The 24,699-nt window shown below is 37.4% G+C and overlaps 1 protein-coding gene across 3 annotated transcripts in view; it reads left to right on the forward strand.

Annotated features, from left to right (window-relative positions):
* The window catches only part of CYP39A1 (cytochrome P450 family 39 subfamily A member 1), a 108,286-nt gene that overhangs the window by 9,108 nt on the left and 74,479 nt on the right, over positions 1-24,699 (forward strand). The window contains exons 2-7 of one of the 3 annotated variants that reach the window (XM_011756921.3): positions 330-465; positions 2,900-3,014; positions 4,542-4,691; positions 6,034-6,127; positions 11,700-11,807; positions 17,166-17,256. In XM_011756921.3, the coding sequence (XP_011755223.2) occupies positions 330-465; positions 2,900-3,014; positions 4,542-4,691; positions 6,034-6,127; positions 11,700-11,807; positions 17,166-17,256 (694 nt within the window). Of the gene's footprint in view, positions 1-329; positions 466-2,823; positions 3,015-4,541; positions 4,692-6,033; positions 6,128-11,699; positions 11,808-17,165; positions 17,257-24,699 lie in introns of those variants that run through there. The other 2 variants (XM_011756920.3, XM_071096954.1) reach the window with 2 other exon arrangements.

Consider the following 24,699-nt stretch of genomic DNA (forward strand, 5'->3'; position numbering starts at 1 on the left):
CTAATATCTTGAAAACAATGTTTAAATGTCACAATGTTGATATAATTTCTAATTATTTATAATGATTATTTTCTACTTATTTCATACTACAAGAAAGGAAGCTACAAATAGGCAATAAAATGATCAAAGGGAACATTACATATCAGGACAGAACAAATTAAAATTTATATAATTCAGATCTGACTAAAACAATCAGAATTTATAACTAATTACCAAATATAATAATTTGTCTCTTGACTGTAACTTCAACATTAGGATTCTTGAGGAGAAAGGTCTTAAACATGGCTTAGAAATGCTTACTAATATAATCTGTGTTTGTTTTATTTCAGTATGGACCCATATTTACAGTCTTTGCTATGGGAAACCGAATGACCTTTGTTACTGAAGAAGAAGGAATTAATGTGTTTCTAAAATCCAAAAAAGTAGATTTTGAACTAGCAGTGCAAAATATCGTTTATCATACAGGTAAAGAATATTTTTAGATAGTCCATTCGAAATCCAACATTGGAATCCAGGAGTAGTTTTAGGTAAAAAGTACATCCTCACTCCTCTATCAAGAATGATGAGGGTCCACTATTTTATTCTTGAGGTATGGGTAGAAGAGGAAAGAGTTACGGGTAAAAGAGTTTGGCCATTGAAACACAAATGAATGGCAGCCTCATACATTTAGATTTGAATTAGACACGTGAAAGTGATAAGGTTACCTCACTGATGTTTTCTTTAGAGAATATTTGGAATCTGTATCATGTTACAGCTTCCAAGATGTCACTAATTCTGTTCCACCGCTGTGTGTACAGTGTTCTACAGGCTACAGCTCTTGGACTGATTACATGCTATTCAGTCCCTGAAACTAGAATTCCATGGCTTAGTAAATCCTTTACAGTGGCATTTCCTGACATATTTTGTAGGGCTGTTATGGTAAGTGGGAGCTTGACTTGCCCTTTCACAAATCCTCTGTCTTCAGAGACTGCCAGATTGTACAGTCAGCATGCTTCCAGTATGGCTGTCTGCCTTCATTTCTTCCTAGGCTGCAAATGTGTGTACTGGGGCCACGTGTCCTCCCTGGAATGCAGAGCTGGTTCATTTTGTGTTTGGTTCTTTTTTGTGCTTTCACAATGTTTTTGCTTGCTTCTATTCTCTGTGACTTCTTTCTCTCTGCCTTTTTTCTTCTTTGGTTCCTTTTCATGTAACCTTTTGTGCATTTCTTACCATTAAGATAAGAAAGTTTGTTTTAAAAACTACCAGTAATCAATAGAATTATATATATATATATATATTTTTCTTGCATGCATGATATCACAACTTGTTGGTGAAATTCTTTGATTATTTGGTACTTCTTGATACTTGGACTATGGAATTTCAGATCAAATAATAGAAATATTTTGAAGGCCTTTGATCTGTAGAGTCACATATCCCTTTAGAAAAATTTGCTAAGTTAACAGAGGTGTATGGAAATGATTGAGTTTTTTTCACCTGGGCCTCCTCTGGGGACTTTCATGCTTAAATATTTCTGTTGAACAGATGAAATATATTAATATTTATTCTTAAGTCAGCTTCCCATTCCTCCCGTATATTCCCCAACCATAGAGAAGATGTATGCTCAGGAAATCTAAAAACTGTTTTTCATTAACTTACACAAAATGTAACTTACACGTAATAGCACAATGAAATACAAAATTAAAACTTATTTTTTGAAAAAGTTACTTTAATAAAATGACAACAGTGGGCACAGGGGACTACTGGAGGGAGGGGGACAGGTGGCAAAGGTTGAAAAACTATTGAGTACTGTGCTCATTACCTGAGTGATAGGATTAATCATGCCCCAAACCTCAGCATAAAACAATATACTCATATAACAAACCTGCACATGTACCCTCTGAATCTAAATTTTTTTTTTAAAGAAAAAGTTACTTCAAAGTCAATAAAACAAGGTAAAAGAAAAATATAAAGAAATGAGTAAAAAATAAACCCCGATTTCTAATTAGGAGAGTGTGTTGTAGAGGGAGCATGAATACTAATATAAAGAAAATAGTGGGCTGAAAGCTATTCATGGTGTTAGGAAAGGTCTCCTGGTGGAAGTAATATTCAAGAAGACACTTGAAGGACAAATAGAAATGTGCAGCATAAGTTTAAAGCTCATAGGTATAAGTGTGTGGGATTGGGTGGGAGTAGATATGGGTATAACGAAGGAGAGAACATTCTGAGCAGACAGAACAGCCTCTGAAATGCTGGGATATGTAAAATATGTGTTTTTAATGTATCTGGACTATAGATTTGGAGGGAGAAGGGTTGAAAATACCAGCTCTCTTAATCATCCATTTATAGATTATCCCTTAAAGTGAATAAAGTTCCACCATCTCACAGAATACATTGAATCTTTTTTGTTTGTTTATTTTGAGATAAAGTCTCTCTCTGTCGCCCAGGCTGGAGTGCGGTGGTGTGATCTCAGCTCACTGCAACTCTACTTTGTGGGTTCAAGTGATTCTTCTGCCTCAGGCTCCCCAGTAACTCGGATTACAGGTGCCCACCACAGCCAGCTAATTTTCCTATTTTTAGTAGAGACAAGGTTTCACCATGTTTGGTCAGGCTGGGCTGGAACTCCTGACCTCAAGTGATCCACCTGCCTCGGCCTCCCAAAGTGCTGGGATTACAGGTTTGAGCCACCACACTTGGCAGAGAATATGTTGAGTCTTTATCTACTTTTATTTACGGGAGGTGATCTTATGGGCTGGGAGGACTTTGGCTGTAGTCCCTGCTGACCAAATAATAGTAGAGATATATTGACTGTGTGTTTCAAGGAGTCGTTGCTTATTTTGAAAATAGTTTTCTTTGTTCATAGCATCAATTCCAAAGAATGTCTTTTTAGCACTGCATGAAAAACTCTATATTATGTTGAAAGGGAAAATGGGGACTGTCAATCTCCATCAATTTACGGGGCAACTGACTGAAGAATTACATGAACAACTGGAGAATTTAGGCACTCATGGGACAATGGACCTGAACAACTTAGTAAGGTAAATAGATGCATTAATATGATTTAGTGTTGCTTTTTGTTTTAAATAAAAAATTGAAACCTATACATTGGACTTCAAACATTGTCAGGTTGATTAATGAAATCTACCTAACTAGGCTATTAAGAGATTATTTTAATCTTTTAAATTCTTTTTTTTTTTTTTGAGACAGAGTCTTGCTGTGTCACTAATCTTTTAAATTCTAATTCAGTTTAGCATTTCTATTTTATGGTGAGCAAATAAGCCAATACAATCATTGTAATATATTTGCAGTAATTTCTCCTTAGTCATTCCATACATTTTTGTATAAACTACATGGATTTTCTTCTTATAATTTTCATACTTCCCCATTAGAATTTTGATAAAACCTTCAGTACAATTTGCAATTATTAGAACGAGAGGACGTTGAGAGGATAGGGGAGAGAATGGAATCACAAAGTGGTGAAAAAGGTCCAGGAGATGTTTGTGTTACTTAACAAGTGGCTCAGGCAAAGTCAGTGTGGGCCTCAGGACTGAGCTCCAGGGTCCTTTATTAATGGAGATCCCACGAGACAGGGAAGAGCAGCAGACGGAGTCAGCCCCATTCTGAAGCTTTCTGGAAAAGTTAAAGTCTGGGCATGGGAGCCGTGAAAAAAATTTCCCACGTGCATAAAGAGATTTGGTAAGTTGAAGTTACCTGAGTCACGTTGCCATCTCAGCAGGATCCTGGAATGCCCAAGGCAAGATTCTGCAGTTCAGACTCAAACAGAATGACAGTGAACATTCTGTTAGAGGTCCAGTAGTGGGGGCTGGAGGGGGGACACAAAAACAAACAACCAAATTAAAAAATATGCTGAAGCGTACCCAGTATCTATAATGAAACAAATACATTGAAATGAACAAAATATTCCTGGATATTTTTGAAACTTTGGGTGAATGAGATTATGAAGGGATGGTAAATAAAAATTAAATAAACAAGTGTTAAGTGTTTTAAGGCATGTTAACAATATTTTATATTCTTTATCTTAAGTTTGCTACAGTAATCACTTTATTATCTTAATGGTAAAACTTATTGATGATATGTACTGTATTTCAATAGGCAGTAGTTTGAATTTATGGGATCCTGTGAGAAATTAGGAAATTGGTGACTAATATTGCCCTGATTCCTTGTTTTTGTTTTTGTCGTCGTTGTTGTGGTTGCTGTCTAAAGGAATGGACTATATCTTAGCTACTATTATCTGCTAAATAAATTCTTGTTGAATTGTATTAGATCAATGTATTTATTATCTCATATTTGTCAGAGTCTAATATGCTTGCTTAGAAAGCATTTAAATATCTTCAGATAAATCAAACCACAGTTTCAGTTCCCCCTGTATTATCTTGACCACGGTAAGCAAATATCAAAACTTCTTAAGAGTGACTTTTTCCCAAGAGAATCTGTCACCTATTATCTGCCCCTCATATATCGCTATGAAATAGCACCCTGCTTTGTATCCTTTGCCTTTCTTCTTTGGTCTTTGGGTCTAACTTTCTGTGTTTCTGTCTTTGTAGACATCTCCTTTATCCAGTCACAGTGAATACGCTCTTTAATAAAAGTTGGTTTCCCACAAACAAGAAGAAAATCAAGGAGTTCCATCAGTATTTTCAAGCTTATGATGAAGATTTTGAGTATGGTTCCCAGTTGCCAGAGTGTCTTCTAAGGTAGCAGTTGTTTCCTATAATTAATTCATTGACCAAGCTTCTCTCAGCAACTGATACACCTCTCATTTTTCTGTTCTAAGTAGATGTAACCCCAGTTTAAGTGGGAGAGAAGCTGTTTCTTATGACCTGTTTTTGGTGTCTGTATGTGAATTGAGGGAAGACCAAGGAAGAGAGATGCTTTTCTTATTGTGATGAACAAAAACAAAAGAGAGAAAGAGATCGATGGGACTAAGAATGTATTTTGAGGCCTTTTATCCCATCTACAGCTTATTATTATTGCACTCGTTGCTACAGTTAAGATTCCTGCTAAATCATCAGTGTGAGCAGTCTCAGAATCAGACACTGTGCTCCTCATTCTCTCTGAGGCAAACATAGGCGTGGTTAAATGCATTTCTCACAGTTGGTTCAGACAAGTGTTTGTAAAATGAGGCACATGCAAAGTAACTGCGCGATTTTGAAATGTCTTGGCAGTGGCTCTATATCTTTCTGCATTTGGGTTGCTATAACAAAGTATCAGACTGGGAGGCTTATAAACAACAGAAATTTATTTCTCATCGTCCTGGAGGCTGGAGGTCTGAGATGAGCGTGCCAGTATGGTCACATTCTGGTGAGGGCTATTTCTCATTGTCCTGGAGGCTGGGGGTCTGAGATGAGAGGGCCAGCATCCTCACATTCTGGTGAGGGCTCCTTCCAGGTTGCAGACTCCCAGTTTTTCACTGCATTCTCACGTGGTGAAAGGGGCAGACAGACTCCCTCAGACCCCGTTCATAGGGGTGCTACTCCTTTGCATGAGGGCTCTAGCCTCATGACCTAGCTACCATCCAAACACCCCCACCTCCTAATAACATCACCTTGGGGTTAGGATTTCAACATATAAAGATTTGGGAGGGACACAGACATTCAGACCATAGCCTACATAGGCCATTCATCTACCATGGTGACTGTTCAGACAAGATTTAGAAGATTAGAGCAAGTCTGTTTTTCACGGCTTAAGTCAGAGATTGATTCTGTGCATTGGGTTTTCATCCTCCTACAACTTACAGCAGCCACAGTAAAGGCAGACCAAGCAAGTTGTGGGTTCTGCCTTCTTATTCAGCACCAATGCAATGAGACTCTGAAGTATTATTTACAAAAGACACTAAAATGTAGTTGCTCTGCCTCCCCAATTGTCTTTGTGGACTAATAATTCCAAAGGTAGACCTTTCATGAAATTATACCTGAAAATTAAGAATAAATTTGGAGAAATAATTTTAATTCCACAGACATCTGTTTTTTATGCTGTGACCTGTTATTCCTAAAGTGCTTTCAAATTAATTTCTATATATGTCTTTTTCTCATGTAGAAACTGGTCAAAATCCAAGAAATGGTTCCTGGAACTGTTTGAGAAAAACATTCCAGATATAAAAGCATGTAAATCTGCAAAAGATAATTCCATGGTAAGTATTTCTTACCTTTTTTTTGCTAACGTAAAGATAGTAATAAATTATGGTTGTTAAAATATATTTTGCTAAAACACATGAGATTGATTAGATACCATTTTTGTGTCAACCACTGTACTGGACATGTTGAGATATGTTATTTCATTGTTACATCATCACAACAACCTATGTAGAACAGGTATCCTATTCCACATATGAAAAAACCAGAGACAACAAGCAAAAAAAAATTATAATTCCGATGTTCTGTACTGATTTCTGTGTTATCGTACAGTTGGCTGTGTCAGTAGCGACAGGTGAAAGTAATGGCAAATTAGGAAAAGAGAACAAAGCCCTACAAAGTAGACTTTGTTATTGATGCCACTACCATTAGTTGTTTCTTCAGATGCAGGGAGGGAAAATAGTATAATTTAAAAATCCAGGCACTAGGAGTCTGCGCCCTAAGTGTTATTCCAGATCTGTGGTTCTTCAAATGTGGCCCATAAACCAACAGCACCAGCATCATTTGGGGATCACTCAGTCAGAAACTCTGCAGTAGGCCAGGCATGGTGGCTCACGCCTGTAATCCCAGCACTTTGGGGGACCGAGGCAGGAGAATTGCTTAAGCCCAGGAGTTCGAGACCAGCCTGGGCAACATAGCAAGACCTCGTCTCTACAAATAATGATAAAAAAAAATTAGCCAGACATGGTTGCACACACCTGTGGTACCAGCTACTCAGGAGGCTAAGGTGGGAGGATCACACTTGAGCCCAGGCAGTCAAGGCTGCAGCAAGCCCTGATTGTGCTCCTGCACTCCAGCCTGGGTGACAGAGCGAGACCCTGTCTGAAAAACAAACAAACAAACAAAAACCTCTGAGGTAGACAATCTGCTTTAACAAGCCTTACCTTTGGTTCAGATGCTTGCTAATGAATGGTTCTCACCTCTGCCTCCTCATTAGAATCACCTCCGGGAGCTTTTGAAAACTGTCTGAGGCCAGGGTCTGCCCACAGAGACTGGGTTTCATTTGGTCTGGACCTGCTTAGGCTCAAATCCAGTCACCGGTTGTGTAACCTTGGGCACAGTACCTAGTCTCTTGGCCTCAGTTTCCTCACCTACCTCATAAAGTTGTGGGAATTAAATGATTTAGTTTTTGTAAAGTGCTGAGAACAGAGGACTGGATAGGAGCTTATCATTGTTATCCTCATTTAAAAAATATCTTCAAATATTTTTATATTTAAAGATGGCATCAAAAGTTTTTGTTTGTTTTTAGTTAAACAGCAAGTATTATCACAAACAGCTTTGCTTAAAACTAGAAAGGAAGATGGCCTTAGGAAAAAAGACTATATGAATGTTTAGGTATCTCCTTCCTGAGTAAAGGCAATAGGAAGCCATACTGGAAGGCCCTTCATTGACAAACTGTGTTTCAGCTAATATTTTTGTTTTATAAACAACCCAACAAACACACATGTTCTTTGCATTATTTTCCAGGACTTAGGGGCAAAAGCATGTGTGTATAAAAGATGTACCCAAATAGATCTGTAATCTCTGGGCCTAGCAAACAGAGTTTTTAAATTCCCAGTTAAAATTCCCTACCAAGGCTGGGTGCTGTGACTCACGCCTGTAATCCCAGCACTTTGGGAGGCCAAGGCGGTTGAATCACCTGAGGTCAGGAGTTCAAGACCAGCCTAGCCAACATGGTGAAACCTCATCTCTACTAAAAATACAAAAATTACCCTGGCATGGTGGTGCGCACCTGTAATTCCAGCTACTCAGGAGGCTGAGGCAGGAGAATCGCTTGAACCCGGGAGGCAGGGGTTATGGTGAGCTGAGATTGCGCCACTGCACTCTAGCCTGGGCAACGGAGTGAAACTCCATCTCAAAAAAAAAAAAAAAAAAGTAAAATTTCCTACCAACAATACCTCTAGAATAGCATTTGTTTTTCTTACTCTGAAGAAATGAGGTATTTTTAATCATAGGTACTCTTAACTCCCTTTTTATATTAGTCCTTTTTCATGCTGGTGATAAAGACATGCCTGAGACTGGGCAATAAAAAAAAGGGGTTTAATGGTTCCACATGGCTGGGGAGGCCTCACAATCATGGTGGAAGGCAAGGAAGAGCAAGTCACATCTTACGTGGATGGTGGCAGGCAAAACGAGAGAGTGCTTGTGTGGGGAAACTTCCCTTTGCAAAACGGTCAGATCTTGTGGGACTTACTGACCGTCATGAGAACAGCACTAGAAGGACCTGCACCCATGATTCGGTTACCTCCCACTGAATCCCTACCACAACATGTGGGAATTCAAGATGAGATTTCAGTGACTTCATAGCTAAACCATATCATTATTTGAATAAAAACAAAGTTTCAATTCTGCTGAAGCTAATCCAGTGTTTAAAACTTTAGGAGAGAATTCAACTTGAACATCCATGAACAGTTTAACTTTATTTTTTGATGTATTGCAGCTCTGTTTTCCTCTAGCAGTGTTCACACTGAGCTTGTGTGTGTGTGTGTTTTGTGTGGCTTTTGTGTGTGTGTGTGTGTGTGTGTGTGATGGAGTCTTGCTCTGTCGCCCAGGCTGGAGTGCAGTGGTGCGATCTCGGCTCACTGCAACCTCCACCTCCCAGGTTCAAGCAATTCTCCTGCCTCAGCCTCATGAGTAGCTGGAACTACAGGCATGTGCCACCACACCCTGCTAATTTTTATATTTTTAGTAGATACAAAGTTTCCCCATATTGGTCAGGCTGGTGTCAAACTCCTGACTTCATGACCCACCTGCCTCAGCCTCCCAAAGTGCTGGGATTACAGGCGTGAGCCACCGTGCCCGGCCGAGCTCGTGTCAAGCCTGTAATCCCAGCACTTTGGGAGGCCGAGACAGGCGGATCACGAGGTCAGGAGATCGAGACCATCCTGGCTAACACGGTGAAACCCCGTCTCTACTAAAAAATACAAAAAACTAGCCGGGCGAGGTGGCGGGCGCCTGTAGTCCCAGCTACTTGGGAGGCTGAGGCAGGAGAATGGCGTAAACCCGGGAGGCGGAACTTGCAGTGAGCTGAGATCCGGCCACTGCACTCCAGCCCGGGCAACAGAGCGAGACTCCGTCTCAAAAAAAAAAAAAAAAAAAAAAAAAAAAAGTGTGGGCTAAGAAGAAATTTAAAAGGTTTTGTTGTCTTCAACTGCATAAATAGATTTCAGTGGCCTAGTGAAGCAGAAGACTGGGTAGAAGTTGAGTCTCATTTTTAAAAAATATATACACATTTCATTCCATCATTAACAGAAAATGTTGTGATTTCTTCCATGTTATTTTAGATATATCTTAAACTAGTGTTTTTCATTTAAAATTATGACTGTGTCACAGAATAACATATCAAAATAATGAAATATATCTATAGGATTTTCATGAGGTACAAACTTTGTCCTGTGACAACTTACATTGTAAGTGTGATAAAGACAAGCAGTAAATGAAATTCATATCTAAACTATTAATTCTGCTAATCCATTATTACAAAAAGAGTAATAAGACATTGGCTAACATTTTTGGGGTGCTTACCTTGTGCCAAGCATAGTGTTACACATTTCACAAGTAATCTATTATTTATTTTCACAACTTTAATACCAGGAAAACTGAGGATGTTAAACCCAGAAAGCTAGGGATTAGAGTAGTTAATCCCTTGAAAAATTACAAACTTTAGTAAATAATAGCATCAGTCTCTGTTTTATCATGTACTGTATATGCTAGTGACCGAAAACTTTCTTTTCTGTGTCATAGTGTCTGAAGCAAAGCTACTATGCGGTGGTACAATGTAGTTCTCCAAATCCCTAATACATGAGAGTTGTGATTTGTTCTCTAATGGGGCCAATATAGCCTGGTGGCTTAGAGTGTGGGCTTTGGAGTCGGGGCTAGACTCACAGGGTTGGGATCCTAACTCAACCACCTTCAAGTTATATGTCCCTGGCAAAATTCCCTAACTTTACTGTGCTTCAATTTCCTCATATGCATAATGATGGAGATAATAGTATCTGTGGGGAACCACAGACACTGGACCTTATTTGAGGGTAGAGATTGGGAGGGGGGAGAGGAACAGATAAAAACAACTATTGCATACTAGGCTTAGTACCTGGGTGATGAAATAATCTGTATAACAAACTCCTGTGATATGATTTTACCTATAGAACAAACCTGAACTGTACCCCTGAACCTAAGGAAAAAAAAAAAAAAAACAACTGACAAATAGAGCCAGGGAAGGTCATGAAGAAAGGGTTCTCGTGCTTGAATATGTGATTTAAAAAAAAGAAAACTCTACAAAAATGACAAACCTGCACAAAGGCCATCACAGCCTACACAAAAATACTTCTACAGGAACACCTGTTTAGCAACTGGCCTGTCCAATATTGTTATTGATCTTTGTAGACAAGGATAATGATTGCACGACAATTATGTAATCCTTCTCATTTTTTCCTTTAAAAATCATTGTTCTCCTTTAACTCTCTGAATACACACATAGTTTACTATTGCATGCATATTCCCATTGCCATGTTCTATTCTGAAGTAAACATCTTTTCTTAAAAATAAAAAAAGATAGTAGTATCTGCATCTTGGAGTTATAGTGAGGATTTAAATGGGTTAAATACTTGCAATACACTTAAAATGATACTTGCCCTTAGCAAGCAGTGAGTTAATATTAGCTTCCATTATTTCTATCACCTAGACATAAGTTATTTAAGATTAAAAGTATATGAGTAACTTAATGAAAATGTTACAGTGTCTGAATTCTTCCCCATGATAGGGAGCCATCACTGGCAAAGACAAATCTGGGGAAACCTCCCTAGGAAGAATATACTTTAATGGGATTTGTTTGGTGACTTAGGAGCAACCATAGTAGGTAACCTTAGATGGGGCCCTGCCCTGGGCTGTCACTGTTCAAGTCAAATGTCAGTTCTCTGCATGGTTTTAGAGTATTGTGGTATTTATAATATTCTGACTTGACAGTTCTCTCTCCCATGGTGTATGGGCTGAGAATCTGTATGGTGAATGGGGGTGGAGTTTTCTGAATGCTCCAGAGATCTGTGTTTCTCTATTGCTTGCATTTTCCTAAGAGCAGAGGCCTATAAGACAGGGATTCCGGGGCAGTGTGGAGGGCAGAGATGATAACACACAATTTGCCAATTCAGTTTGGTAAAGTAGAGATCCAAAGTGCATTGTACCCTCTGAAAGATTTTGTTTTAAGCACTTTTTAGGTACTAACTCATTTAATTCTCACAACAATCCTATGAGGTAGGTACCATATTATGAACATTTTATGGATGAGGACACAGAGGCACAGAGGGATTAAAGTAGCTTGTTCAAGGTCATCCAGCTCTTAAATAGCTGAACCAGGATTTGAACAAATGCAGCGAGGTGGTCAAGCTCCAGAATCCCTACTCCTAATTACTATACTACAGTAAGGACATAAAACCCTTCGCATGCCTCAAACCGCAAAACCTGGGAATGGCAGAAATGATATCTTTCATATTAAAGAAAAATGCATGATCTCTTGTTTTTTAACATCAATATCTGTCACATAGCCATGGTTTGACAGTGTTTATTTCTTTACAGACATTATTGCAAGCTACGCTGGATATTGTAGAGACGGAAACAAGTAAGGAAAACTCACCCAATTATGGGCTCTTACTGCTTTGGGCTTCTCTGTCTAATGCCGTTCCTGTAAGTATATTAGTAAAGCGTGAGTTACACTGCTCTCTACTGACCTTTCGTCTTTTTTTCCTTCATTTCTTTTTTCCATTCTTTTTTCCACTCTTCACTCATGGAAAAGAAAAAAAACTACAGTGGATTTGGTTGTGCGATAAAAACCAAAACTGAGTGCCTGATGAAATCGGATTAGGTTACAAAGGAGACAAAACAGATCCCAAGCAAATTCTGTCCTCTGAAAGGTAGTGTCACAGGATGAGGGGTAAGCTTGCCCTTTGGGGCCAGTTGTAGACAACAGTCTGTTTATGGAGCACTTTTTGTATGTCTGCCAATGTGCTCAGTATTGCTATTGAAAAGATGAACAGGGATTGGCCACATGCTTTTATTGGAAAGAATAAGTAAATGGATAGTTTAGGTAACTCGGGCTTGGATCCAGACATCCCAAGTCATAGCTGTAGACTGTCATGGTGGTAATTTAAATTCTCTGTGCCTCCATTTCCTAATAAGGGATAATGTACTATTTTACCTACTAAGGGTAAAAAAAAGGGATAATGTACATGAACCCCCTACTGTGGTCCTAGAACTTGGGTGCTCAATAAATGGTAATTCTCATTTCTCTACAGAGTTGTTATGAGGATTTAATAAGCCTAGCTGGTACCAATGAATATTAGCTCTTTCTCTTCATTTGTACCCATTCTCCTTCTGTGTGCCATTCCTGTTTGCATTACTTAGCATTATGGTCCTACAAGTTTCCGCATGAATGGTGCTGGTGAAATTGGAACTTTCAATACTTCTAAAGAGAGCAGAGACGTAAAAAACTGTTTATTTTTTTCTTTTCTTTTTTTTTTTTTTTTTTTTTGAGACGGTGTCTCATTCTGTCGTCCAGGCTGGAGTGCAATGGCGTGATCTAGGCTCACTGCAACCTCCGCCTCACGGGTTCAAGCAATTCTCCTGCCTCAGCCTCCTGAGCAGCTGGGATTATATGTGTGAGCTACCGGGCCCGGCTTAAAAACTGTTTCTTTTAAAATCTGTCTTGAATTAGATTAGAGCCATGAGATTTATCTGCCACGTCACGTTCAGTGCACACCACTTTCCTGGGCCAGGAGGTTCTCATATTAGCCTAAGATGCTACTTATATTATCTGAAATTAAAGGGTAACTTTTAAAATATATTTGTTTTCTACTGAACAGGAGGATTTAACCTATCCCTAACGATATGTGTGGGCATTTTTCTTCCTTTTTCTTCTAACAGATAGAAATGAGGAAGATGTTTTAAGTATTATTTATTTAGCCTTACTTTTATAAAGACCCAGGTTGTTAAAGGCTTTCTCAGTCCTGATATTCTGGTTTCCCTTAACTTGTTGAAAAATTTACTGCATAAAGAGAAGAGATAGAAATTCTGACCTCTTTTCTCAAATGTATGTTAGCCAGTGGAATATACGTTTCATCTGATATGGTCAAGTAAAAGGAGTCTAAACCCTTCCCCTTCTTTATGTACCTATAATATTATTCTCTGGTTTTTCCTTAAATAATATTCTTGGAAACTGATTAAGCTATAGCAAAATTGAAAAGCAAACATCAAAACAATTCCCAAAGTAGCAACAAAACAGGCACTCCTATCAAAGAATTATTTTTCAATATCTCATTAGAAACATCCCCCAGAAGAAAGACACAAAAAGCCTCATTGATCTGACACAGGCTAAGTCAGTTCTTTGGAATTTGTTCTTGGCACTGGTCTGAAAGGATTTAAATCATTCATTTCAGAAAGAAAGTATCTGATGATTAGAGAAGATTCCATCTCACTGGCTCTTGTTGGCACCTCCAAGAGGCAGCCTGGTGAGCAGGCAGAGACCCTGGAGAGGCTTTAGAGTCAGGTCCAAAGCCAATTCCCAGCACTGCGTAACAGTAGGCCAACTGTTTAACCTGCCCAAGTCTCAGTGCCCTTATCTGTAAAATGGGATTAATGCTATACCTACCTTAAAGGGTTGTTATAAAGATTATTTTGGTAAGAAATAGATTGTGGCTAATAGCACCTGGTTCAGCGTAGGTCTTCAATAAATGCTAGTTTTCTTCCCTAACAAAAATTATCTCCCTGGTTTCAGTCAATCATTACTTTCAATGGCCCATTGATAATGAGCATAGGCTTCCAAATATTTGATGGCTCAAAGGCCCCAGAGTGGGAGTATCCACTGCTGTCCTAGTTTGGTGACCTTTATTGCTGCTGAGAGTACCAGAAGCCCTGCCAGAGGTATAGGTGGTAGGGCCTGTCTTTTTCTGGAGCCCAGATTATATCTATATCTCCTCTCTCCTACTTTGTACTCTGCCTCAAGGTCCATAGGACTCAGAACTCAGGCTTCAGTTGGGCTAGGCACTGGGTCACTAGGAGGCTCCATTATGACCCAAGATATTAACTATAATTTATGAAATTATTTTTATGGGAAAACCATTTCTAAGTGCCAAGAAATTTCTGACTACTAAATGATTTTTTTAGATTTCTCCAAACCAATCACAAAGCTGACGTTTTACCTTTTTTATCTGCTACATCTTTTACATTCTTTCTAAATACTTTCAGTAGCAATTGCTACTCCATCCCACTCTCAACTCCCACAGCATTTATTTTTTGTAACATGTGTTTGCTCTCTCACTGTCTTGTACATTTTGTTCATTTTTCTCCAATATGTATTCATATGCCCAACTAAATGTGAAAATACTTTGGACAGGAATTATCTCATACATATTTGTGTTTACCATGATTGGTAGAAGACTCTGGCATGTTATAAAGACTCCATCAAAATCTTTTTTTGAATAGATAAATCAGTACCAAAGAACACACTGAATTCATCTTCTCTTTGACACAGCAAAGATACAGAGCTTTCCTCCTTGCCCTTTCTCTCATTTGTTCTTACCTCTTCAAAACAACGGAATGGCATTGTGGTGGCTGCTTCTGCAGTTCAGTGAGCTGAGTGGCCCTTTTTCTTCTTGCCCATCTCTGACCATGGACTTGAACTGTTTCACAAAATACTAATAGGTACTGTTGGGAGCAGTTTTCAACCCCTTTCTCAAATGTGGGTGCACAAAGACCTCAAGGTCACTTATTCTTGCTTATTGATGTAGTAATACATATAAACTTTTATTAACACTTTACTTTCTTTTATATGCCTTTTTTATCTTTTAAAAATACTCTGGCTTTCTTAAAAATAGAAAAAAAAAATAAAAACAGAAATCTGTTAAGGAAAAAAGAGACATTAAAAAAAAGTGGCTCACGCCTGTAATCCCAGCACTTTGGGAGGCTGAGGCAGGCAGATCACAAGGTCACGATATGGAGATCATCCTGGATAACACGGTGAAACCCCATCTCTACTAAAAATACAAAAACTTAGCTGGGCGTGGTGGTGGGCACCTATAGTCCCAGCTACTCGGGAGGCTGAGGCAGGAGAATGAACCCGGAAAGGGGAGCTTGCAGTGAGCCGAGATCGCACCACTGCGCTCCAGCCTGGGTGAAAGAGCCAGACTACGTCTCAAAAAAAAAAAAAGTAACAGCCATTTGTAGTTTAGCTAAATTCCTTGTGTTTGTCATTTAAAAAGTAGTATCCAATTTTATTGAATCTCTAAAACTATATTTAGGCACATACAACTATGAACATCTCTTTCGCGTGACTGAAAATCTAAGTGATATGGCTTGGCTCTGTGTACCCACCTACATTTCATCTTGAATTGTAATCCCCACATGTAAATGGAGGGACCTGGTGGGAGGTGATTGGATAATGGGGGCAGTTTTCCCCATGTTGTCCTTGTGCTAGTGAGTGAGTTCTCACAATATCTTATTCTTTAAAAGTGTTTGACCGTTTTCCCCACCCGCTTCTTCTGCCATCATGTAAGATGTGCCTTGCTTCCCATTTGCCTTCTGCCATGATTGTAAGTTTCCTGAGACCTCCCCAGCCATGCAGAACTGTGAGTCAGTTAAACCTCTTTTGTTTACAAATTACCCAGTCTCAGGGAATTCTTTATAAAGCAGTGTGAAAGCCGACTAATACACTATGTATTGTCACTATTTTTATCCCCAACATGAACTCTGACTCTTCAAGTAAGATGAAGTGAGTATGGAGTAGTTATTAACTGAATTCAATAATTCAGCACTTTTATCTGGCAAGATAGTTCTCTGAGCATCTGTTTTATCATCTGTAAAAATGAACTAGATAATCTCTAGGATAAATCTTTCTTAATCTGGATAATACTCCTGAAAGAGGGTCTCTGAATTGAGGACCCTTGTTTCTCCTATTCACCTTGTTTATGTAAACAGTACCATATTTAGCCTTGCACTATCAATTTGAAGTTACAAAGGGAAAAATAATGAACAGTATTGAATTTGGCTTATTTGAGCACTTCTTTTCAGACAATTGCTCTTCCTCTTTTGACCACAGAGGGGAGTATTGGTATTACTTAAAGGTACATAATGTTCCCTCACGAAAGAGACAGACTAAGTTTAGTCAAAGTATTGCCTGATTCGTTTCAGGACCAATTTTCCTAGATGAAATCTCTTTCATAATAAACGTATTTAGAAAAAAATGAAAGTGAAACCCAAACTTCTTTGGATGATTTTATACAGGGTTTCTTTATTACGTAACCTAAGAATAGAAGCAAAACTATCTACCTGAGGAGGAAGTTAATTTTTAAGATGTAAAACAGTATGATTTTATCTTGTAATACCATAATGAGGAAAGATATGAAATTAGTTTGAGTGGCCAAGAGAGAAAATGTGCAAATATACTATAGAGCATTCAAGCATGAAAGGACTCTTAAATTTTTTTTTCTTTTATTTACTAATTCAGAGCCAAAAAAGGATTCTGTTTTTGACATTGAGTACTCCCATACTTTAGTTTATGGAATGGTTTCCTGCTATGTTTTCCTGGGCTTATTTAAAACTACTATGTTTCACTTGCAGAATATAAAATTTGCTAATTCACTTGTATTCTAAGGAAATTAAATTTTAAGAAATGTTTTCATTTTGGATTAATATTCTTAAATGTCATAACTAGTTGCTTCTGAAATTTTATAATATTGTATGTTACTCATTAGTAAAAATAACAACTTTTCTCATTTTTTAGTGAAGATAGATGTTTGATCTATTTAAATTATATAGTTAAATTATAGTGACAGAATAAAAATTTAAATCTAAATCTGGCTTCTTGGAGATAGATTACATATCTCTTATTCATAATATCTAGTTGTTTTCAAAATATGCTTTCTAGTAATGTGCTCTTAAGGTTAATTTAAACATCATCCTTTTTTAAAAAATGTGTATGGCTAATATTAACTATGCTTTTGTTCACCTTCAAATAAGTTTATATTTTTGACATATGTTTTTCTTTTTAAGGTTGCATTTTGGACACTTGCATACGTCCTTTCTCATCCTGATATCCACAAGGCCGTTATGGAAGGCATCTCTTCTGTGTTTGGCAAAGCAGGTACTAAACCTGAATTAAATTATATAGAAAGACACAGCTAATAATGCATGTTTGTCACACATTATTGGCAACGCTAAATACTTATAATTTTATAAAAATTCAACATAATACAAAATTCAACATAATTTGTTATATATCAGGATATAAATTGATCAGGTAGAATCCTAGAATTTAATTACTTCAAGCATTTTTGTGCAACTCCTTCATTTTCCAGATGATGAAATCAGTGCTATAGAGATTGTGATTTGCCTAATTTCCTTACTTAAATATATATACACCTCTTGGCTCCTCACCTCAATTGAATGAATGTCCGCAGTTTTCAAGTTCGGGATTTTTCAGATTTTATAAAAGTAATACGGGTGTATTCCATATATTACATAAGAGCCCTAATGGGAGTGTAGAGGTCAGGTAAGGCTTGCTACCAAAGAATTATTAAAAGACAACAAACAAAAACCAAGTAAACAAAAAACCAAAAAACCCCTTACAGTTGTTAGAAATTTGAGGATTTAGGAACTGCAGATGGGGATTGTTGCCTTGAACTCTTTAGTTGAGATGTCAGTTTTAAAAAGCAAAAATAAGCTTGAATAGAGAGTACTCAACTACTTGTTTATTCAGCATAATTTGACCTATCTGGGGAGCTGATTTTTTTAAACTTCTTAATATGTCATGTTATGTATACTGATACAAAAAGAAAGAAATGATAGGGTTTGCTTGGAAGAAAACAATATAATATTAGGGCAAAAGGTATGAGGCCAGTTAGTGGTTTTCCCCTCTCCCTTCCATGATTACTGAAAATATTTTATTTAAAGTTTTTTTTTTTTTTTTTGGATTTCTTGTTATTGAGTTAAACCAAAAAGCAAACTGGTTTGGCAAGCATGGATATCTAAGTAATATTGTCTGAGCCTTGAGTATGCATCTGCAGATTCTAGACCTTGTAGAAATGGTGAGCATTAGTATCATTGAATGCCAACAATGCTAGCGGGTTAGATTCTGGAAAGACACTCATGAATATAAGAGAAGACAACTGGCTTTTATGCAGCTTGCATCGACAAAGCGAATAGAAAGGCACATGCCCACATGTCTACAAATGGAAAAAGGCAATGCACTCTTGATTGTCACATAGTCTCCTTTATCATTTCCTTACTAGAGTCTTTTCCTGACTTAGGGTCCTCCAAATTTGTGGTCTTTAGGAAATAAAAGGTTAGAGAGGGGATGATGGGGATAATGTGGGGATCCTCACTGACCCAAAGGCCACAACAGAAGTGTAACATTAATCTAAATTTCTACAAGGCTTGATTCTGGAACTCTTGAATCCAGTTCTAGTGGAGAAAGATAAAACCTTTTTTCTTTTTCTATGTTCCTGATTATTTAAAAAACCCATTGTTCTCTTCTGACATAAAAAATACTCCTTTGAATAGTACTGCCAGTGTAACAGCTACATTATATCAATGCTTTCAGTCTATAAGATACTACTGCAGACTTGAAAACTATTTATAAAATACATCAAACTTTTTTTTTGTTAGCCATACTTATACAGAAGCTATTCAATCAATCTATACATAAGATCTAGTAGCAGCTCAGGAATTTAAATGTTGTGAGAGGAGTCCACAGATCTTTGGAGGCTGATATCAAGGAAGATACCCATGTGTTCATACAAAGGATTCTGTCAAGGAAAGAACATTAAAGTACATTGTATTAGTCAGGATTCTCCAGAGAAATGGAACCAATAGGATGTAAATAGATACATAGATAGAGAATGCTCAAAAGACATTTATTATAAAAAATTGGTTGAGCTGACTATGGAGGCTGAGAAGTCCCATGTTGTGCTGTTGATGCAGGCGCTCAGTGGATTGGATGATGCACACTTACATTAGGCAGGGCAGCCTACTTTACTGAGCCCACGAATTCAAATACTCATCTGTCATCCAGAAACACCCTCACAGGCACACCCAGAATAATGGTTAATCTGTATACCCCATGGCCAGTCAAGTTGACATATAGAATTAACCATCATCTCATCTGTTGAGTTTTGTTTCTCTGGAGAACCCTGAGTAAATTTACCTATCCATGTATGGGAGGGCAGTCTGCCCTACCCAGTCTACTGATTGAAATGCTAATATCAACCAGTAATACCCTCACAGACACACCCAGAAATAATGTTTAGCCAAATATCTGGGCACCCCCTGATCCAGTCAAGTTACACTTACAATTAATCATCACAGGCATGGGACAAGAATCTGACTCAGTACAGCAGTTTTTCCATTCTATGCTCTTGTCTACTGCAAAATCACCATTTCCTTCTTGGGGATGTCTTTTGTGAATTTCCAGTGTTGTATCTCTGTGGCCTCAATACTCACTTCTAGGAACTTTGCCCAATTTTGTAATAAAACACATCTCAGGGTAAAAACTACTATTGAATACTTGGGAAAGGAAAGGATCAGACTCATACCACTTTTCTAAAGGCAGTTGGTTCTTGAACGACCTTGATAGCTGCCTTTCAGCCTACTCTTGTGTTCTCTATTTGTTTACTTTAAAATGAAAACTTCTTTAGGGCTCCTTTGTGAAGATGCTTGCTTAGCCCCAATTATTTTGGGTGGTGCTTTTCATGATTCTACTTCCTCTAACTAATGTTGTACACCTTCTATCTAAGTCTGTATTATCTGCCTAAGTCTTTATTATCTTCCTAAGTCTTCGTTATCTGCTTCTTTCTTTTCTTGTTTTCCAGCTGTGTTTTTATATTCCAATCGCACACTTTTAATTCAATTTAATTTTTAGAGACAAGGTCTCACTTTGTCACCTGGAGTGCAGTGGAACGATCATAGCTCACTACAGCCTCGAGCTCCTGGGCTCAAGTTATCCTCCTGCCACAGCCTCCTGTGTAGCTAGGACCACAGGTGTGTGCCAGCATATCTGCCTTCATTTTTTTTTTTAATGGGACATTGGGACAGAGGAAGGTAGAAGTGTGTTCTCAGATTGTCATCTTGAGCTATAAGTTTGTGTGCATGTAATATGCATCAACTTATAAATAAAATTACATATATATAATTATATATAATTCACCCTTTCAAAGTGTAAAAGTTAGTATCTTTTAGTATATTTATAAGATGCCAACCATCAACACTATCTAGTCCCAGAACATTTTTATCACCTTCAAAAGAAACCCCATACCCATTAGGAGTCACTTTCGATTTCCTATTTCTAGCTTCTGATGACCACTAATTTACTTATTGTCCTGACACATTTGCCTTTTGTGGACAGTTCATATAAATGGAAACATACGACATGTGGTCCTTTGTGTCTGGCTTCTTTCACCTAGTGTACTGTTTTATATTATAATGTTTTACATTAACTGATTTTCAGGTCTTGAAGCATCCATGCATTTCTGGAATAAATCCTGCTTATCTTGATGTATAATTTTCTTTACATGTTGCTGGATTCAGTTTGCTAGTATTTTCTGTGAAGAATTTTGAAGTATTTTTTGAATAATCTATGTTAATAAGGAATATTGACTTATAATTTTCTTAAAATAACTTTGTCTGGTTTTGGTATCAAGATAATTCTAGCTTTAGAGAGTGAATTTGGAAGTATTTCTTCCTCTTCTAATTTTTGGAAGAGTTTATGAAAGATTGATGTTATTTCTTCTTTAAACATACGGTAGAATTCACCAATGAAGTGATCTGGTCCTAAGATTTTCTTTTTGAGAAGTTTTTTGATTAATTCAGTCTTTCTACTTGTTACTGGCCTATTTAGATTATCTATTTCTTCTTGAGTCAGTTTTATAGTTTATGTCTTTTTAGGAATATGTCCATTTCATCCAGATTATCTAATTTGTTGGTGTAAAATTTTTCATACTATTCCCCACAATCCGTTTTATTCTGTAAGAGCACTAGAAAACCAAGTATTTCATTCCTAATTTTAATTTGGGTCCTGTTTTACTTTCTTGGTCATTGTGGCTACATATTTGTCAATTTTGTTTGCAAAGAACTAACTTTTTAATTCTGTTTATTTTAACTTGATTTTATTTTTCCTAGTGATTTTTGTATTTAATTTAATTTTGTTCGAATCTTTACAATTTCTCTATTGATATTCTCTATTTAGTTCTTTAGAAATGATTTCTTTAGTTCTTTGAACATCATGAAAATATCTGATTTAAAGTCTTTATTAAGTCCAGCAACTGAGTTTTTTCAGGGACCCTTTCTGTTGATTCCTTTTTTGCTCTGTGAATAATCTGTTTAGACAGTCTTCTACTTATAGTGGTTCAACTCTTAATTTTTTGACTTCATGATTGTGTGAAAGGGATACACATTCAACACTGTATTTTCTTTTTCATATCTTATTTCAGGTTTCTTATTGTATGCCTTGTAATTCTTTGTTGAAAACTGGACATTTTACATAATAGAATGTAACAACTTTGGAAATTAGATTCTTCCCTTTCCTCAGAGTTTGTTGTTGTTGCTGTTTATCGTTTTTGTTATTTGTCTGATTGTTTAGTGACTTTTCTTAACTAATTCTGTAATGTTTGCATTCTTTGTCACATATGGCCACAGAAGTCTCTGCTTCATTGTTTAGTGATCAGGTATCAACTAGATAGATATTTCTTTACATCAGTAATTTAGAAGTCTCCCATTCTTTGCTAAGGGGCTACGTGTGCATGTTGGGGCATGCCTTCAACACTCAGCCAAGCAGTTGACAACTCTGCCTTAGCTTTCACTTTCTACCTGTGCAGAGCCTCAAGGATGGGTGTACGTGAGAGCGTGTGGCCTCTCATGTCTTTCCTGAGCATAAGTATAGCCCTGGGCAAATGGATGCCCTTCTAGATTCCTGGGAATGCATTGGACCTCTGCAAAGCCACTGTGAACAACTCATTCCCTAGCCTTGCATTTTCATCCTGTTGGTTTGCCTATTTTTGTCCAACAGTGTTCTACTGACTCAGACAGTTGCAAAGTTAAACAGTTGTCTTTAAAGATTTTAAACCAACAACCCTGGAGGAAAGGCTTTTCATACTGAGTGAACTCCAACTCAGGTCAAATAAAGACAGTCTTGCAAGTAAGTTCTAGGAAACTGCCAAACTTGTTGAATAATGGGAATACTCTACTAATGAGGTTTAGAAGAAGTTCCAACCTTGTTCTGCCCTATCTAGTGAGTGCTGGGGTGTTGGTTTTCACTGTGAATGCAGACTGCTGGCTTTTAAGTCTTCTATGCAGATGTAGAGAGGGGGATGAGAATAGGGCAGGTTAAAATGACATTAAGTTTGATGTTCTTATCAAGATTCAACTGTTTTTTTCTTGAATAGACATTTTTGAATTGCTGCAAAACTGTGGTTAATCTGTAGAATTCTAAAAAACTTGGTTCTTAGAATTTTTTTACCAAATTTCTTACTGCTTTTAAGGAGGGAACTTTAGGAGTTCCTTGCTCTGCCATTTTTGCTGACATCACCCTGAACTATAAGTTTTAAAATTTCTTTAGAAAACCTCCCAGGCTTATGTGGATTAACCCTTAATTTATCCATTATTTTACTTGGCCCTCAAACATATTTTTTGAGTGTTCACCATGTGAAGGCATTGTGTGAAGTACCAGAGCTATGAAGATGAGTAAAGTATGGTCCATGCTTTTTATAAAAATTGAAAGCAGGTTTGGAAGTATCTAGAAGATATTAGGAGAGAAAAAGGAATATTTACATTGTTTCTTTGGAGACATGTACCTGCTGATAAATTCAGTAAGACTCCTGTGCCGGGAACTCTTTCCCTTACTAATCTTTCAGTCAGCTTGAATGTCACCTCTTCAGATAGATATTTTAGTCTTACCCCACCTAAAGTCACTTTCCCCAACTCTGCCCTGGGTGATTCTCTGACTTGTCTCACTCTATATTTCCTTAAAAGTACGACAAGTTAGAGAATCATTAACTTTTTTTTTTATTATTATACTTTAAGTTCTAGGGTACATGTGCCCAGCATGCAGGTTTGTTACATCGGGATACGTGTGCCATGTTGGTGTGCCGCACCCATTAACTCATCATTTACATTGGGTATATCTCCTAATGCTATCCCTCCCCACTCCCCTCACCCCACAACAGGCCCCAGTGTTTGGTGTTCCCCACCCTGTGTCCGAGTGTTCTCATTGTTCAATTCACACCTATGAGTGAGAACATGCGGTGTTTGGTTTTCTGTTCTTGTGACTAACTTTTAAAAATATTTTTTTATTTGTGTATTTATGTATTTACCCCACCAGAATGCAATCTCTCCAACAACAGAAACTAAACATAGTTGGTCTTTGTAGTACCTAGTTGCTTAGAACTTAAAAATTATTCAGCAACTATTTTCTGAATGAGTTTAATGAACAAATGTAAGAATATATGGCTAGTTTTAAGAGATAAGTGTCTTGGTCTAGCCTCTATTTGCAGCTTTATCAACCATCCCATTTGACATTTTATATGAAATGAATGTTTTATATAAGGACTTTTTGACAGTTTTCTGCACTTAATTTTGAGTTAGCAGAACCCTATTGTATGATGGTCAGTCAGTTGGGGGCCACAAAAGGAGCTAGATCCTTTATTAGGGTTTCCCACAGGAAAGGCAGAGAAGGGACAAGTCAACAGGTTAGCATTAGCTAATTTGAATAATGCCCAGGGGCTCTAAACTGTAGAGTGGTCTCTGGTGGCCTGGTATCTGGACCTGATATGACTAAGGCAGAGGAATATTGCTTCTTGGGTTATCTGGGCCAGATAGAGGAGGTATAGTTCTAGATTGGTTAATTTGCATGTCAGAGGCATGCTCCAGGCTGAATTTTGTGCCAACTGGAAGAACTAGCTTGTCCCAAGAGGGAGAGGAGCAGTCTGTCCCCAGCCAGGAAGGTTTTCTGTTTCTTTTAAAGATATTATACATTTAAGAAATATTATAAAAAATTTACACACCCACACAAATCATAATATACAGAAAATTTTAAAAAATGTATAACACACCTAGTGCCAGCCAATATCTTATCAGTACTTTGAGACACTGAGTAATTTCAGCCCCAGTAATCCATGTGAATGGTAAATAATGTTAACTTTTCTCTAGGGTTTTGATCTCTGTAAAGCATTTTTTTTTCTTTTTTTTTTTTTTTTTGCCTATGGTTTTATTTTGTCCCTTGGTTTTGGGTAAAACATATATTACCAAATCATTGATGATCTAATAAAGAATAATTTTGCTTTGTTATCAAATTTTGGGGTATAGTTCCTAGAAATTAGTCATTTGGTTTTAAATTTTAGTTGATAAGTTACTACACATTATTTCAATTGCCTGTCATAACCTCATAATGTAGTGTGGACCCTAGAGTCAGACTGCCTGAATTGAAATCCAGGTGGAGACACTTATTAATGGTGTATCTTTACTCAAGTTACCAAGTTCTTTAAGACTTTTTCCTCTTTGGGAAGATGGTTAATAATAATCCTCATCTCGTGAAATT

This window comes from Macaca nemestrina, chromosome 5 (assembly GCF_043159975.1).
Source record: "Macaca nemestrina isolate mMacNem1 chromosome 5, mMacNem.hap1, whole genome shotgun sequence".
In the NCBI taxonomy this organism is placed as follows: Eukaryota; Metazoa; Chordata; class Mammalia; order Primates; family Cercopithecidae; genus Macaca; species Macaca nemestrina.